Here is a 17,037-nt window from a genome sequence, read left to right as displayed (position 1 = left end):
TCGATGCGTTCACGCAGACGATATCTCGGCTGTTTCCGTCGTAGAACAACTAGCGTCGGCGTCAGGATTGTTTACTGTTAAACTTCAGACAAATCAACAAACACAAATAGCTATTCTATGAAATTTATAGTTCAGCGTCTTCTTTAGTTCGATCCCTGCCAAATGAACGCCAGATTGTGCTTTAACAGCCAATACATAAGTTTGGGTAATATCCGATAGCGAAGCGCATTGTCGTCCGTGAAACCGAGCGTACGATGAGTTTCTATTACGGCAACAATAGAGGGGCTAATCTTGAGTTAAATACGTTCATATACACAATGCCCACGTACGGTTGTGGCAGCTAACTACTTCTACTACGACTATCAGCTGACGCCCCAAGTACTCGTGACTCGTGAATTATTCAATTACCCAATATCAGATCAGATCAAAGCGATATTTTTGAACGCTATTCTACTAAAAACCACACATGGCATAGTAATACATATATTATATATGTGTCTATATATATATAGTACTATGCCAAAAAGATAACAGCAACGTAAAAAAGATGCACAATAAAAAAGATCAATAAAGATATACAATAAAAAAATAGCAGATAAAACGAGTTGGAACAATATTAGTTAAATCGTATACGCACACATATGGAATTGGTCGATATATTGAATAATGCCTCTTGATTGCCAAGCCCATAGTAACCAGTGGCCGGTGACTCGAATCTCATTGTCCACGGCCAATGCTGTTTTGTATCGCATAGGTATGAAAAAATGGCCCTTAAGTCTGTCGCTTCTGAAAGACATTATAAGGTATTATATACGGAGGGAACCTTCCCGAATCACGTTATGCGCGTGATAAGTTCGTTTTAGCTGGTCTAGTTGATATTCTGTAATCGAGAGTGCGATTTTAGACTTTTTAGGTAGTATCTCACAGAGACACTGGTACCAAACGTGCAGCCGGCTGTGGACGACATCCGTCACTCACAACGGCGATTGATAACCTACACCTATGCCCTAATTAGACACAGTAGAGAACGTTCCTGTTTTGATAAGTACAAAATGGCTTCTATTTACGTGCTCCCGTGCCTATTTAACTAATTATGCAGAAGATTACATTTATTACGGCATCGTAGTTTGAAAAAAAGGAGTTTGCTTACAGAGGAGAAAGCACTATGGCTGCGAGTGCAACGTAAGTTTCGTAGACGTCCGATTTGGCTGAATCGAGCAAGATCTAGCCATATTCGCTTTGATGCAAACCCATATACAAGCTACCTTTGTTTTAGAAAGTGTGCGCCTCATACCTTGCACCATCGATGGGAGCTCAAACTATGCCATACACTACAGCTGGACGTGTGTCTGCTATCCTCACTTTATAAACTAGCCAATAGGTTAGCACCTCGAGAAACAAAAGGTGACGTTATACAAGCTGACCACCCCCCAATTCACCTAATAGCTCAGACTAAATCGCTCGCACCAACATCTAACTAGTGTGTGATCAAATTGATCCTATCAATCACTGTTATAATTAACACCGCCTTCATTGATGTTCTCGAGGAACAGACACGTACCTGATTTTGTCCACCGCCTTAAAAGCCGACCAGTGTTGGGCTTTCGGTATGTGAGGCAAGATGTCTCATATAATAAATGTTCAACTCTCGCGCAGCCAGCCAATGAGCTTAGGGGTCCACTCGATCTTTCCGGTTTCACCCCACGGCTGTCGTACATATCCGTAATAAGTGCTTACAGTAGCAATATAATCTAGGCAAATAACAAAGATAGCAAAACGGTACCGCGAGCCTGGACAGACAGCTGTGAAATGAACAAAAATTGGAAATAGCGTTAGCCATAGAATAATCGTAGTGAATTAATGAGAACGGTTAATCGAGGTAGTACCTATTTTAGCGTAACTGTTTATTTAGAGTGGAACGTTCATTACTATTGGAGTCCAGTAAGCGAACGAGATCGAGCGGCCGGCCTCACATACATCAGCCATAGATATCTGCTATATATATATATATATATATATAGTTATTCATCAAAGCTAATGGACGAGGCCGCCGTGACCCTGGACGCAGTCCAGGGACGAAGCCTGGCCTGGTTGGCGGGAAGTGAAAAGGACCGATTATTATTGGCCCACCTGCAAAGTGAGGAGAATTAAGTCAAAAAGGTTTTTTTTGTGATTTAATAGCCGACTTCGCATAACGTATTCCACATTAAAATATCTTCAAGTTATTTCTGGCACTGTTCGAACTTAATCGTTGTTCCCTTCCGCTTGCCCCATTGATTTTTTTCCTAGGCTCAAAGTCTGCGCCCTAATCTCTAACAGAGTTCGACTCTTTGTTTTAATATAAAGTCCAGCAATCGGGGGTTCTTTGGCCACAATCGTTCTGTGGGCTACTAGGGCAAATTATAATTTCGACACTGTCGAAGCGGTGCGTCATTTTTAATTCAGCATAAGAAGAGAAGTAGCTCGAATGGAGATATACTCGTGTTTACAAGTACGAACGTCGTGGGGTAGTTCCCTACTGTTGGCTTTGGCAAATCGAAATCAATAAATATTGAAACCCAATTCGTGTGCGGCCTACATGTTGAATTTGAGCTGCTATCGAAACGTCCTTGGATGGTCTACTACATGAAGTGATAAATATCGAATGTTATAAACTGAAGTTCCATACAAAAACATAAACAAGCTTATGGATACATCACATAGATCTTTGTTTCAAGAGAATGCAAGCGTGCATTCATTGTCCCTTTACGGGTTACTTAACAATAAAAAGTTCACCTCGGGTTGCTCTAGGGAGTACTTGAAATGGCGAAAGATAGATGGATCGGGTCGATTTGGCCCATTAAATTGAACTTATGATTTTCTGCTAAAACATTCGATCTATATAAACGCAATAAATGTAGCAATTGTGCTTAATAACTATTCCACCAATATCGCTACTTAGGAGCTGTTTCAAGAAACGCTACTGCACAGAAAAAACAACCGGCAAATGAGATACATTTATGTATGACGTGGGCAGCTACTGTATAGTGGGTTAGGATATTCACAACAAACGTTTTAGGTCACGAGACGCGCCGCACTCACTGTGAATAAGAGATATATGGGCCATTTGAAAGGCACGCGCTCTAACCCTTCTTGTGCCCCTCACTTTCCTAATTGCTACTCGTTCTACTTTTACTTATTGTTAGCGATTTTCTATCCGACTCTCTTTAGATCGTAGTATAGTAGCAATAGTAGCATACGACATTTTGCTTGTTTTCTTTTTCTTTTTGATCCAAATCATACGAGCCGTCCTATGGTCATCCTATCTGCCTGACCCATGCCCGCACCACTGCCTCCTTTGCGCCAAATCTAGTTTAGCCTAAGCCAGTTTAGACAATGAGGCCATAAACAAACATCTCAGACACATTCTGTTGACAGTTGCTTTGTTGGCCTAAAATTGACGCAGTCGTTGCGGCCCTTACTTCCGCTTCCACCTTCATTCTGAATGTGTCGCCCACTGTGCCCCCTGTCTCCCACTTTGGTTGTCGTTCATGTTCCTTCTGCATGTTCTCTCTGTGTCTGTGTTTGTCCTGATGCCCCGTCACTTCCATGATTCTGTTTCTCTCCCGTGTTGCTGTCGCACGTCCTTGCTGGTAGCCACTGCTACACCAAACTTGTTTTACAGCTTCCTTATCTCTTACTTTTGACTTTGATTGTTGCTGGCAGAACGTGAGCCTGCTCTGTGAGTCCTGCTCGAAGAGTCCAGTCTTCGTTACCCACAACCTTCACTATTATCGCTAGCTCATTCGCTGCGTACCGCTGACTACCAAGGGAGTGCGCATGTCGTCCTACTTTGTCGGCTTTGTATCTTCACGATCTTTCATCCGCCAATTGCTCCGTTAGCTTGTTGGTCGCCCCATCGCACCAGGGGCGGGGGTAGTCTCCTCATCTGCATAATAATTCATGTGTAAATAGAGGCTCGGCCACATGTGTGATTGAGTCAACCAGACTAAATCTAGTTGGTGCTGGCGAGAGTCTCATCTCGCTCCCTGCCCACGGTATGCTACGATCCATGATGAGATAAGGCATCTACGATATGATATCCACATCATTATCTCTCTTCTCCCTAACGTCGCTCTTTTTCTGTCTCTATGCTGTATATATACTACTCGGCATTTACATGCTTTATTCCGGTCGTCAAGTGTCTATAAGAGTGGATGGTATTGTATTGGTGCGAGTGTTTGCACGCCGGGCGATAGTCGTACGTCTGGACTAACAACATAGGAACCGCAAAGGCAATGGCCGCTGTGAATCTGTTAGCTGCTGAGAAGTAAGCTGGGAAACGCCTTTCTTCTACAAATGTACAATTCTACGGCCTTGCGCTTGATGTCTTGAGTCGCATCCCTCGCTATGTCGTCCATCGCCAGCTAGAACGGCCCTATCGAACACTACTACCTCGCTGTTTCTATCGCTAAATCACGTTTTCTCTAATACCGCCTGCACTTTGCGCTTTGTCTACAATTCAGTCCACTGCATTAACTGCTACAAGGCTGAGGAGATAGATTCCTTCATAGCAACAGGTTAAGAAATGCTTGAATAGGTTTGACATGCGGACACGCTATACGCATCGATAGATACCTATGATGACCACCACGGGCAGACTGACCCGTTTCTCGTTCTCTCGCTCGGTAGCTAACCCACCAGACATACAAACTCGCCCGCAAGTTCATTTGCAATACGACAAGCCATGTATTCCCATACATAGTCACGCATAAGTACGCTGCGTTCATTCAGACAGGACATTTTCAGGGAAGATCGCACTCTCTACTGGTACAAGCTCACAACTACCCAGTCAGCACATAGCAAATTTTATCAAGGCAGGCCGTATGGTTACCGCGGTGTCAATAGTACGGTTTTAGAAAATAAGCTAAGAGAGCCTGGATAAGCATAGAGAGTGTCGTAAACTTCTCCGAGTGTCTCCGTAAAAGTATTCGTACATCGCGGCCCGTCGTAGGATGTGGCTGGGTGACAGCAATACTATACGCTCCCCGTACGCGTGGCAAAGATGACGCTGGCCGTAACGAGGTCCTAGCTACCAAGGCTAGTCACTTCGAAATGACTATAGGGCAGCTCAGTGGAACTAGAACCTTTTGAATAATGTCAGGAACGAACTAATTACAGTTTACCAGAACCAGCATGTATTCGCATACAGGAGTCTATAGGTCTACAAGATAAGTAGTACATCGCAGCTATGATACAATGTCGAAAGCATTTATAACAGCGTAAAGTATTCTATGTAGTACGCAACACTGTTGTAACATGCATTTATCAAATTAGCGTAATATTCTCTATTGTTGAAAAGAACCTATAAAGTTGTGCATATACATGTATACCTTTATATGTATTTTCCTGTAGGTGTTTTTAGCGGATCATTATTTGGTGACCTCGATCGATGGAGATCCTTATATTGGACGAGCTAGAACAATTTAGGGGCACTCTGCGTGAATTTGATCATAGAACAGCATTTGACCTCGTTTCCAGATTAGGCTCAATACTACCCGTTACTGTTTTTTTCTGCCATTACTGATCGGCCTTTCCCCCAAAAACGGTAGTGGTAAAAAGGTAACAATAATTCAATCAATATCAGAGTGAGCTTTTTTGAGTGAGAACGGTACTGCTTTTAGAGCTATGCGCATGTAAACTGCAATAAACCGGCAAAGTTCATTTTATCTTCTTGAGGCAAGATAACTTTGGTAGAGAAGATAGACATTAAGGAAAAGTTAGTGAAAAAAAAAAACGTTTTTATCAGAATAAGGTCGCACATCTGCCCCGCTCACGGATGACTTTTACTTTGCGCTATTGACGCACGTGTCCTGATCCAGTGCAAAATTCGAAAATCGACCGTATTATTTAATCGAGCAATTGCACAGTGTTGCGTTACCGTCCACCTCAACATAATTTTAACGATAAACTGATGTTTCGTCGAAAGCTGCCAGAACTCCGTTGACATGAAAACATAGACGATTCCTCTAAGCGGAAACTATTTATATCTAGGATTATCTAGAGACGGAGAAATGGTGATTCCGTTGCTCGCATAAAGGTCACATTTGTCAAGCTCTACTAAATTTACACAGTAAAAATCTATTTTTTTATTCTTATAGATTATCGAATCCGTTCCACGTGTTCACTGTTTCTACCCGTTTATCCCACCGGAAGTAATCCGTGCGCGACTGGGCATCAATGTTCCGGTGGAGTGAAATCAGCGCTTGTTTCGTTCGTGTGTTTGCTAGAGAAATAAGTTTTTTTTTGCGGTCGACGATGAATGTACTGTTCAGGAAGCCAGGCTAAGGAGATATCGTGGCCGGCCTGTTTTTTGTCGTGCCTGTCACCATGGCATCCCGACCTTCCGAAGCGACTGAGTTGAAACTAAGATATGTATTATCAACGACTATACCATCAATTTCATTACAGATACGACTATATTTATTTACGAGTATCAAATGAACCTACTTTACACACTCGACGTTACCGTCTGTCAGTGAGATGTGCACTAAGGCGCAGCCAGTAACGACAACGACTTGCAAAAACGTGCCCGCAAGCGACGCCAATCTGGGATAGCTTTGCGTCTGATCCACGATCCGATGTTATGGCTCAGAGATTCTGACTATTGTTCTGGTGGCAGAGGAAGAATGCGAGAGAGAAGAAGGAAACCTTCAGCAGTTAGACTTGGATTCGGGAGAGGTCCCGTAACATGTCGCGTACTCGGCAAAAATTGAAAAACGTACAGTTAAAAATAAATTAGTTGAAATAAAGGAACTGAAACACAGTGGCCTCTAACCAAATCTGTGCTAACTATGAGAGCGGCAACGGGCCCAATTATCTAGGAAACCTTCTCGTACAGGACATTCAAACACTAACGTAACAGCATACACAACACTGACAATAAAGTATAAGTGTACGAAGGCAATCTGATAAAACCGTACGGTAGATTCAATGATAGGACAACACTGGGCTGAATTTTTTTTGTGTATATTGTCTTTTTCTCACGCTGATAAGAGATCGTCGCCGCGCTTTTTCCTCTGTAAATTTTCGCTTCGTGGTATTTTTTCTATAATGGTTCGATGTAAAATTACATATGTTTTCATAGTAAACGGTACCTAATTCAGTTATTAGTTAGTATTTATTCATGGTCATTGCTGCACAGGGAAAATGGGACAACATTAACGGAACTTCTTTATAAACTAGTATATCGGTTTAATAAATAAACATCAGGTATAATGATTTACATGTACTAGAGGGGACATTCTTTTCACGGACTTACTCATTCAATACAACTGCCAACCGCTATGGTCACGGCTTCGATCAGAGGCCGTTCACAGGGCGAAAAGGGTCAAGCATTCTTCTTCTTCTAAAATGGCGATCAAATGTTTAGGACTCGCTGTGGGTAAAGCAATATTGCTACGTGAAAATGCGTCGCAACCTCACCTAAATCGGCCGTACAGAAAAGTCTAGCGTATCCAGGTTTTGAGCTGACAGTGGGCCAAGAGTCTCAAGAATCTATAGTGGGTCCGTCCAATTCGAAGAAGAGACTTGACACTAGTTGATGTGTGTTTATCTTCTGAGCCTCTTTCTTTACCGTGACAAGCTGATGATATCGTTCCAAGAGGAGCCGGCGTTCTTCTCCTAGGAAGAATAGAATACACAATAGTCATGATGTCTACGACGACAAACGGCCAATAATATCTGTCCAATTTGTCCCGATTAGCCTAGATACTAAATAAAGTATGGCCAAATTCAAGTATCTTATTAAAGGACGGAGCCAAATGAGTCTATGAGCGACGTTTATGTTTTTTCGGTATTGTGTATCAGGCTTTTGCGATTGTATGGTTATATAAAATATGTATTTCGACCGAGAACGTTCGAACTCGTAGCCGGTCGCTTGTCGTATGCTAACTTCAAACACAGTAAGTATAGTGACGTAAGTGAGCGAGTAAGTTGTCCGAACGAGGCAGATCCGAGATGCGCGCAATGTGAATTAATAACGTACCGATTGAATATTCGTGTGCACTTAGATATTCAGAGATTGCCTTTATGGTTGTTCGACTGCCATCGCTACCGCTTCTGGGCCATTGGCTATATGCTCACGTATTACGCTTTATGGCGATTAAATGTAAATGATACGTAAAAGTATACCAATGATCGTTATTATCGATTGTGGCAACCCTATTCAGCTGTCCTATATAAGTAAACGTTTGTCCAAATCAGTTTGATATTTAATTAATAAACAGTTTGAGCAAGTTCAACTTCTAATAAACACTTACGGATATAGAATAGCGGAGCCCTTCGATTGTATCATTTGGCTATATGCTCTGTAGGTGACATAGTATAAGGTCTGAGATTTCCCACCTCAGGAAAAACTGGCAGATCACTGGAAGAAACGTCTCTAGTCAATTAGAATTATCTTTTTCAGGATTCATACAACGTCCCAGGGCCTAAGTCGACTGTAAAACTAGCGTATTACTGTTGTGGCACCAATAGTCTTGTTCGAAGTCCTTGCAGATGATCTTTGAGCATCCGCGACTGCCGTCCTTGCCGGTTGCCAAAGGCCTGACGCAGGCACACACAATTGGCGATGTGTACTAAAACGGAATTGCAACCCCTTCGTCATTTCTCGGCTGAATAGGTTCCCAGACACCCAACTACAAGTAACTGTTCAGCTGCGTCGTGAGGAAAAGCAAGCGTTCTTAAATACGATCATAGCAAAGTGTAGCAGTATCGAATGCAAAGCTCTATGCCTATCTGGAAACGGGCTGCCGTATCAATTCCTGCCTGTTTTGTAGTTCATCCGCTTGCTATCACCCATCCAGCTTTTACTAATGGCTCGTTTGTCTTTCTGTCAACACTTTTTAACATTTGTGGACTGGCATTGCGTTCCTTTGACATAGACTTTTCAACATTGTGCGCGGCCATCTTAGGTCTAGCGAGTCCGGAACCTCACTAAGGCACCATAAATGTTGCTGGCGCCGCCGCTACTGCGTTTAGCTACCTACAACGTTGCCTGGTTAGGTTGGAAGACGACGCCTTTTTGATAACCTGCCGGGCAGAGTCCATTTTGACTGGCGCCTTTGGCTCAACGCTACTGCTCCCGCTACCACTACAAGCAACATCCTTGAACTGCTTACCCTATTTGTACGATTACTGGCGGCTGGACATGCGAGAGAGAAGCTGCGAATGAGAACAGCGAGCGGTGGCAACGTGAGTTAGAAATAGACGCAATGAATCCTGGCCCTGGCCACAAGGGTGCCATTGTTTTCTCTAACGATTTGTTTCGCTGCTGGGTATTTTTTATTTTTAGCCCACCCTATTACTTTGTTGTTTTCATCTATCTTATATCATATTAGTTCTAGTTATTTATTTGATAGTTACCCTGAAATATATAGTAAATCAACGAAAACGATGTATGGGAGGAAAGTGATCTTTTTCCACGATGATAACAATTGCTCAAGGTAGGTGGTGGGCTGGAGCGGGCAATTGTGAGCATCACTCGAATGGACCAATTGCTCCGTTATGCTCTATTTTCTGTTTCTGTTCATTAACCCTGCTTACTAAACTTTTATCATTTGAGTTACCAGGCCATAGTCGAGCAACAGGGGAACAGAACGATATGAAAGAGTGTTACAACAGTGAACCTATCAGAGCAGCGCAATGGGGCCGGCGACCTAAATGCGTACTGGCAATAGTAAAACGGACATTATAACCTGTACGAGTTCGATGAAGACGCCTTTTCTGAATGGAGGAAAGCGACTGGCGCACATACCGCTGAGACAGTACAGACTATCTGCGATTGTGTTCCGCTTGCCTACCGTTGGCTACGACAGGGTCTGGACCTTGGCGCATTCGCTGTTCCTAGCACCGTCACTTTGGACCTGAACGCTGTTTCTGTAGATGCATGTAAAAATCTCTATCAGAAATAGAGTAAATACGCTAAAAGGACTATTAGTCACTACGAGCATGAATGCTAAAACTCAAAACATTGTAACAAGCCAGCTTGCTGTCTGGCTATACGAGGTGCCGCTTACTAGCCCACCTATAGGTACAAGGTACACACGTCGTCCCTTAAACTAGCTGCAGACGCACCCAGACTGGTGCTGTTGCCGCCCATTCCGTCGGCGTCGCCTGTCGCCTTTGTTGCCTCGAGTAACAGAGCCTACAAAATGCTTGCTTTTAACGATGACCGCTTTGCAAGCGGTAAATGATTCTATTTTACGTAGACATCTCGTAACATAAGCACATTTATATACACGGACGCTGTCACGGGTGAGTCAGGGCACCGCCACCGCCGCAGGCAAGAAAAGAAGTCGGATTAAATCTTTCTTAGAGAGGCAAGCTAAACTAATTTCAAAAACCTGATTAGCGGTATACGTATATGGTAAGCGGAGACTGAGAAGTGCAACAACAGCGACGATGATAAGGAGCCACATTTGACCTGCGCATTAAGTTTTAGCCTTTATCTTCTTCCTTTCACAGAACAGGTTTGCTGGAGACCTATTCTGCTACCATTAAGCTAGTCTGTACGCAGTTCCGCCGATTCACCTTGCCCGGAGGTATGACGTCACCCAGATATGGGCATGAGATTGTTGTCTGGCGTCGGCGCAGAAGTTGGGAACAAAGGGAGCGACGATCTAAGTCTTTTTAGTCACTTGTACTTTACCCTTATCTCCGGACTTGTTCTTGTCGTCGTTCTCGCTAACACGAAGTTTGCTGGCTTCACCCAACAATGGTACAGGGCCGTTGAACTCGCTCATTGTTCTGAGGTTACTACTGCTGCTTTCACTAATCAAAATTGTCATTTCCAAAAAAGACTTGATAAAGTATAGAAAAAGAAGCACTGGATAAGCTATAGACAATCTACTTGTTGTGGTTCGTAGGGCATAATTTTCAATTTGTTCAATGACGATCATGACAAGCACATATAACGACCTTGTCATATTGTCTACTGATCCTATTTAACCAACATCATTATATAGGAAACGACATGATGCAGATTTACCCATACTTCCGATGTGAAGACGTAACGTGAACCGTAGTATTTCTTCAGTGAATGTACTTAGCATTCCTTAGTAAAACTAACTAAGTTTTACAGTGATATAATAACGGCAAGTTCAGTATAGCTGTCACCTGAACTTGAAGAAACCATCAATTACTAAAGCCAATATGGAGAATGTGTCTTACCGGCAAAACTCTGTATTTATGTGAAAGAAGAATGGTACAGGCTCTGGAAGAGTTCCGCGTACACTTAAGTGGAACTTACTAGTCCAACGTTTCTTATCGGAACACATCAGCTTATTGCAACGATGAATGATTTGTAAGGTTCTATGTGACGTTCCAGCTATCAATTTAACTTATTTTACTCGGAACTCGGTGTTAATTTGGACTGTAAACTCTTCCAGAAAGCTTCTTAGATCATTAAATATAAACGTTTCATAGTACATCTGTGATGCTGTGGTCGACAGATATCTAGCATATATTTTGATTTGATAACTGCATAGGAGTAACGCCGCTTATGGCTACATTCTGTCGTCGCGTTGAGTAAGAACTGAACAATTAGAAAAGCATTTTTCAATAGAAACCTATTGATTGTAAGGGCATAAATTGATAATTTCTTATAAATATTAACATGAATGAGACTCCTTGGCTCCTCCGAGGCTGAAGTAAGGCCAATATGTAATTTACAAACGTTCATTGTAAATATATTTTTATTATATACAAATAGTACGTACAGTACAGCCGGAAATTAATTATCTATGATACGTAAAGAAATTTGCATAAGGTTAGTAAAAGCGCTGTTGTTGTGCTGCATATTTTTATGTTCCCTTTTTTTTAAACTACCGATTTTTTTGTTTAAATAAAAGTATCTCCTATTGTCACGAGATAGCAGGGAAACATTGTCCACAGCGTATCGTGATACCTTTACATGGGCGATGATCCAAAGTAGAACAATACATTTTCAGATCATGTACACATATCGATTAACGAACTTCTCGCTATTGCATAGGAAAGGCAATGATAAGTAATCTACGGCCGTTCGCCACCATTCGTTAGCCACCTACAAATAACGCATATTGCTTACTACAGTCCTTTTTTACCTTCAAGGCATTTACGGGTATCACCAGTGGCTGAAGCTAACCTCGGACTTTGACAGTGAGCCCGCGCTAGACGCGATACTACGATATGGCAGCGGAGGTGAGAGCCCGCGAGCTGCTCTCTTGTCCTGCCCGTCAATGGACACCAAAAGCAACAAAACAGAACCGAAAAAGCCAACTGTCTATCGTCCAGGCAGGACCTGGCCGCGTAACGCATCCCAAAGTGGTTTGGCCAGGTAGCTGTGTATGTGAAGTTGGCACAAGGTGAGTCATGCTTGTTAGACCAGTATCAACAGGCAACGGCGGCTGCCGCAGCGCCGGAAACACAGCGGTCACTCTTCACAAATCGAGATGACATCGACAGGGCAACGGCTTTGGGGTGGAACGAGCCAGAGGCCTTGAAAAAGTGCAGGAGGCGTACAATGAGGAAGGCTGTCAGGAAACCCCAGCGATAGGTATCAAAGGGCGGCCATGGCCGCTGCCTTTACCCGCTCGTGAGAGTGGCTCATGTCGAGTGCTCACCCTTTTTGGCGGCTTGGTATCCTGGCGGCTTCTCACCCCGCGGCGCTCGTTGGGATCCATTACCCTCGCACAGATAACATGGGAGCCTTTTTGAAGGGGAGGAGGTACTTCCCGTGCTTGCTGTCCTGCTGTACCTGTTTGCCCCGGTAGGTTTCGCTTGGCATAGCTTCGGCTGGCCTTCATCGTACTGAACGGCGTGAAGTGTCGAGGCGAACTCACACAAACATGCGCAGTAGATCGTTTCAAGTTGTTAGGAACATATCGCTATTGCCGCCGCTGCTTATCCGTTCGGTTAATTATGCCATTATTCCGTTTTGTATGGTGCTAAGTGCATTACTCGTTTCGGAAACTTCTAAAAATATCTAGCAAAGGGGGAAAAATCAACAAAATGTCTCGTTGTTATGGTATATGCTGCTAGTAAGGCCCCTGAGACCTACTTAGGATGTCAACTGTTTTATGAAAATAGGCAGATACATCGTCTTATCTTCATGTAATGGCAAAGGTTTAAATACCATGTTCGCTAATGGCAGATATTGTCTTTTGCGTTACGAATACGGGTGGTATATTTTATAAATCGACTATTTAATTTGGGAAGCTGACCGTTGCCGTTACTTTTAGTGTTTTAGAATTGCTATAGCAAGGGCGATACCTAAAGGGACAGGCTTTTTCGAATATATTGAATGTACATTCACAAGTACTTTCAATCCATCTGTGTGAAGCGCATTATTTAAGACAACGAAAACGTAGGATAATCAAAATAGATTGCAAAAAAATCGAACGGCCGATTGGGGCAGAGGACGCCATTCGATTATAATCTTAAATAAGTTAGGATGAAAAATTTATACTGAGACGCGAGCTCTCTATTTGAAGAGATCGTCAGGTCCCGTAAGTTTACCGTTCAGTTCCCGTAGCAGTACCTTGCTGGCTCACCCGAGGCGCTCGACTCACGTTCGTTGACAGGTCAATATGGACTTACTGCTTGGTTGAATTAGATAGAAGCTTTGTCCGAAACTGTACCTAAGAGAACGTTTTTTTATTGCTGTTGCTGGCGGTGGCACAACCCCTGCGAGACAAAATATCAGTTCTATCCGCTCTGTTGCAATAGCGGCAGTAGGATATTGGCTCCTTCTATAATACATGCATAGTTACAAAATGGGGCCATATATTATCTCACGCAAAGTTAGAGCGGTGAGAAAAAGTGAAAGGGGAGGTAGTCAGTCAAATGCTCGATCGAAAGCAACCAAAAGTATCGTATCGGATAAATTGAAAACCGTCTAAAATATATCGCAGACATTTGTGGTGGTGCGCAAGTATCCGCTTGACTTAAACGTCGTTTGTTAAGCGTATCCAATTTAAGTCTAATTACTGCTAAATCGTTCTCTCTTCTTCTTTAGCATTAATCTACATAGTATGGAACGTACTTCTCCAGTGGCGGCACAGCATATATATGAATCTTTTGTGCTCCTTTTTTTTTTATGGAAGCTCAACGGGTTCTGTATGCTATTATATCGTTGCTGTAAAATTACAGGACTCAATGTAAGCTAATCCATCAATACAACGGCCATTTCTTATATCTGCCCTAAAAATTGCCGAAATGTAGCGGCGACCCGCGTTTTCTCATCGACGCCTGAAAATGACGTTTCGTTGAAGAGAAAAACAACATGGCCTATGATCGAGTGAACGTCAGCAGCTCAATGCTCATTCTCAGTATCTGAGATTCGTTCTACCTGACGTTCGTATGTGTAACGCGATGCACGTGCTAATAATATCCACTGGGCATCCAACCTGTCTCTAAGCACAGCGATGGTCCTCTTGTATTGCGGATCCCCGCTGAGGCAGTTTCGGTTCCGTTGGCTCTTTGTCAAAAACCAGTCGTCTTTGCACAATCTCCTCGACTGTGTGTCATTTTGTGGATCGGTTCAATTTTACCTTCGCCTCATTGTCAGAGCTAGCTCAAGAATTTGACGCTCGAGTCGACGTTTACTTGACCAGTTCGAAGGGGGCTCGCGAGGCCAACTTCCCTGGATGATGTAAAATACCACAGTTTCGCAGTTAAAATCTCTTCTATGTACAGAACAAGTTGTAAACGCAGCCTCTGTATCGCTGTCCTGCGATGAGATGTCCGCGAAAGATGGTGACCCACCTGTTGTCCTTCTACCAGCAGCGCTACCACCGCTAGAAGCAACAAACCGCTTCTTCCTGTCGTAGTCACCGTTACGGTAAGTGAAGTGTGGGTTTGACCGCTGTAGCGCGTGACTGCAATGACGAAGGCCGGTCACGAAGTTAACAATTATCCAACTAATTTGCTGATATTGTAGCCGCATGAATGATCTTTATTATCGTTTGATAATACACACAGTTCTTTACGCAGATCCGCTTTATCACCTTATTGAACTTTTGCACGCAATAGAAAATATATGTTGCATCGGCTTTTCTGTCAACGGTAGGCTTTGACCACAACAGTCCTCGAAACTTCGCTCTGAGCTGAGTCAGGCTGCGGCCTGCAAAAGAGAAAACAGGCTAGCTAAAAGAGCAGCGCCTTTGTGGCCGGTTTTTTTTCTATGCATATTTATTATATATGAGAATAAACTTAAGAAGCGAGGCCGATCTCGTTCAAGAAATACCTGAACACAATTTGCGCACTGACCTATGCATAAACCGTCTTGGGGAAACCTATGTCCAGAGATAGCTTGCGGTCAGTTAGTGCGAACGCATATATGTACACATATAAGCACACAGTTGAATGTGGGCGGGAAATGCTGGGTATCGAAATATTGGGTATTTAGTTTTCGCAGCGACTTCGACCGGTTCGCCGGCTAACTTGCGAACAATTCGATAGTGAGTAAGAGTGCTTAGGATGCCGCTGGTAAGAACCAAGAGCAGTTGTCCTCAGAGCAGGAACGTTAGTCAAGTCCTTGTCAGAGGCACTTTTAGACCTTGTGCCTATTGGCTAGTACTCGACAGGTCGGAGGGGCTACGGAGGTACAGGAAAATTTTAACTTGCTGTTTTAACGATAATTAATAGATAAGGACACTACTTTCATCAAGAAAGGCACACGGGCTATACCAAGTGTTTGTGAATACCTCCCACAAACGATAATCTTATAAATATATATATACAGGCAGGTTCTTGAAAGGAAGGCGGGTCGAAATAAGGACAAATGAAGAATCGAAGCATTTTCAGCGATCTGCTATTTAACTTTGGTGATGGTCACCCGAGCTTCTTCTAGAAATTACTTCTCGCCTTACTCCGCCGGTCTTCACGTCATATGGGATATCATTTCCTTGGCAATGCTTAATTCGTTTATTTTCTATTAGAAAATAATATGATTTCTACAGAAACTCGAATGTGCTTTTGGTTTATGTGTGCAATTTTTGCTTGGGCGTTCGCGTCCATGTAAGCAAAGCTTCTTCCCGTTTCCCATTTGAAGATCACGTTCAGATCAGCAGTATATTAATATGTGATATACTCAGCGCATAGAATCGCGACATCAATGGCCAAACAGTCCCTATATTTCCATTTCGTCCAACGTATCGTCACTAAACTAACTCAAACCGCCGTCATAGTTGCTAACAGTTTGCCATAGACACTCAGTTACGAGAATGGTTTAACCAATCTGAGATAATAACCGTCAAATACTAGGTTTTTAACTGCATTTGTATGTGATTCGATGCCTAGCGAGACTCTGAACCGACCTCTGCGGCTCGATGCCATGTACCATGCAGCTATCCGCCTGCTCTAGTCCTTCTTAGCTTTACGCATCACGGCCAGAGAAGGACATGCATCGTTAATCATCGTCGCTCAATCGGGAACCGCGTCGGACGGCGGACACGCGTTTCGAATATCCGAATTCTACGTCTGTCCTGCTCGCGCCTTTCGAACAAATACCCGACACAGCACTGGTGGCTCATGTGTGCGTTTCCTATCTTGTTTTTTTTTCTGTCTATCATATTCTCTCCCCATGGCCTCAGTGTCACCGATGCCCTAGCCTATCATCTGCTACCTGTACATATCTGGCCCAACCATGCCCGCACTGTACTCAACCCGAGCCCAGAAAATTGCGATGCAAGTTGAATTCTTCACGGGCTGAAGGTACGTTGGTTACAGCAAAAGTAAACTCACTTCCCTCAACCACCCTTAACAGTTAACTGAACCACGGATATGGCTCGCTACCGCATTATACGTTAACTCCAACTGCATTTGGTAGGCTTCTGATATGTCCTTCTAACTATTTGCAGCTCTCGTGTAAAATCCCGTGTCTCCGGGCGGTTCGGGTCATCGCCATTAATGAATGCGCATTAATTTCTGCTCGTGCCATTTAGACCTAGCACGCTGCCGATCTTCGCTGGATCTTTCATACAATTTGTGCGACATATATCAATAAACCCATAT

At 43.3% G+C, this 17,037-nt stretch overlaps 1 protein-coding gene and 1 long non-coding RNA gene across 7 annotated transcripts in view; one reads left to right on the top strand and one right to left on the bottom strand.

Moving 5' to 3' along the window:
* The window catches only part of LOC147757534 (uncharacterized), a 31,408-nt gene extending 22,234 nt beyond the window's left edge, over positions 1–9,174 (bottom strand). The window contains exons 1-5 of one of the 4 annotated variants that reach the window (XM_086979309.1): positions 8,809–9,174; positions 8,301–8,618; positions 7,465–7,662; positions 1,562–1,802; positions 638–786 (exon numbers count right to left, since the gene is read on the bottom strand). In XM_086979309.1, the coding sequence (XP_086835435.1) occupies positions 638–786; positions 1,562–1,718 (306 nt within the window). In that variant the 5' untranslated portion in view covers positions 1,719–1,802; positions 7,465–7,662; positions 8,301–8,618; positions 8,809–9,174. Of the gene's footprint in view, positions 1–637; positions 787–1,561; positions 1,803–5,515; positions 6,652–7,300; positions 7,663–8,300; positions 8,619–8,808 lie in introns of those variants that run through there. The other 3 variants (XR_015320421.1, XR_015320420.1, XR_015320419.1) reach the window with 3 other exon arrangements.
* LOC147757533 (uncharacterized) overlaps positions 1–17,037 on the top strand; it is a 99,277-nt gene that overhangs the window by 39,848 nt on the left and 42,392 nt on the right. For 2 of the 3 annotated variants that reach the window (XR_015320426.1, XR_015320424.1), the window contains exon 5: positions 12,133–12,563. This is a non-coding gene — a long non-coding RNA (uncharacterized LOC147757533). Of the gene's footprint in view, positions 1–12,132; positions 12,564–17,037 lie in introns of those variants that run through there. The other variant, XR_015320423.1, reaches the window with a different exon arrangement.

The sequence above is a fragment of the Varroa destructor genome, unplaced genomic scaffold, assembly GCF_002443255.2.
Source record: "Varroa destructor unplaced genomic scaffold, Vdes_3.0 BEIS01000002.1, whole genome shotgun sequence".
NCBI lineage: Eukaryota > Metazoa > Arthropoda > Arachnida > Mesostigmata > Varroidae > Varroa > Varroa destructor.
The sequence above is the reverse complement of the archived record's forward strand: the minus strand, read 5'-3'. Positions and strand labels throughout refer to the sequence as shown.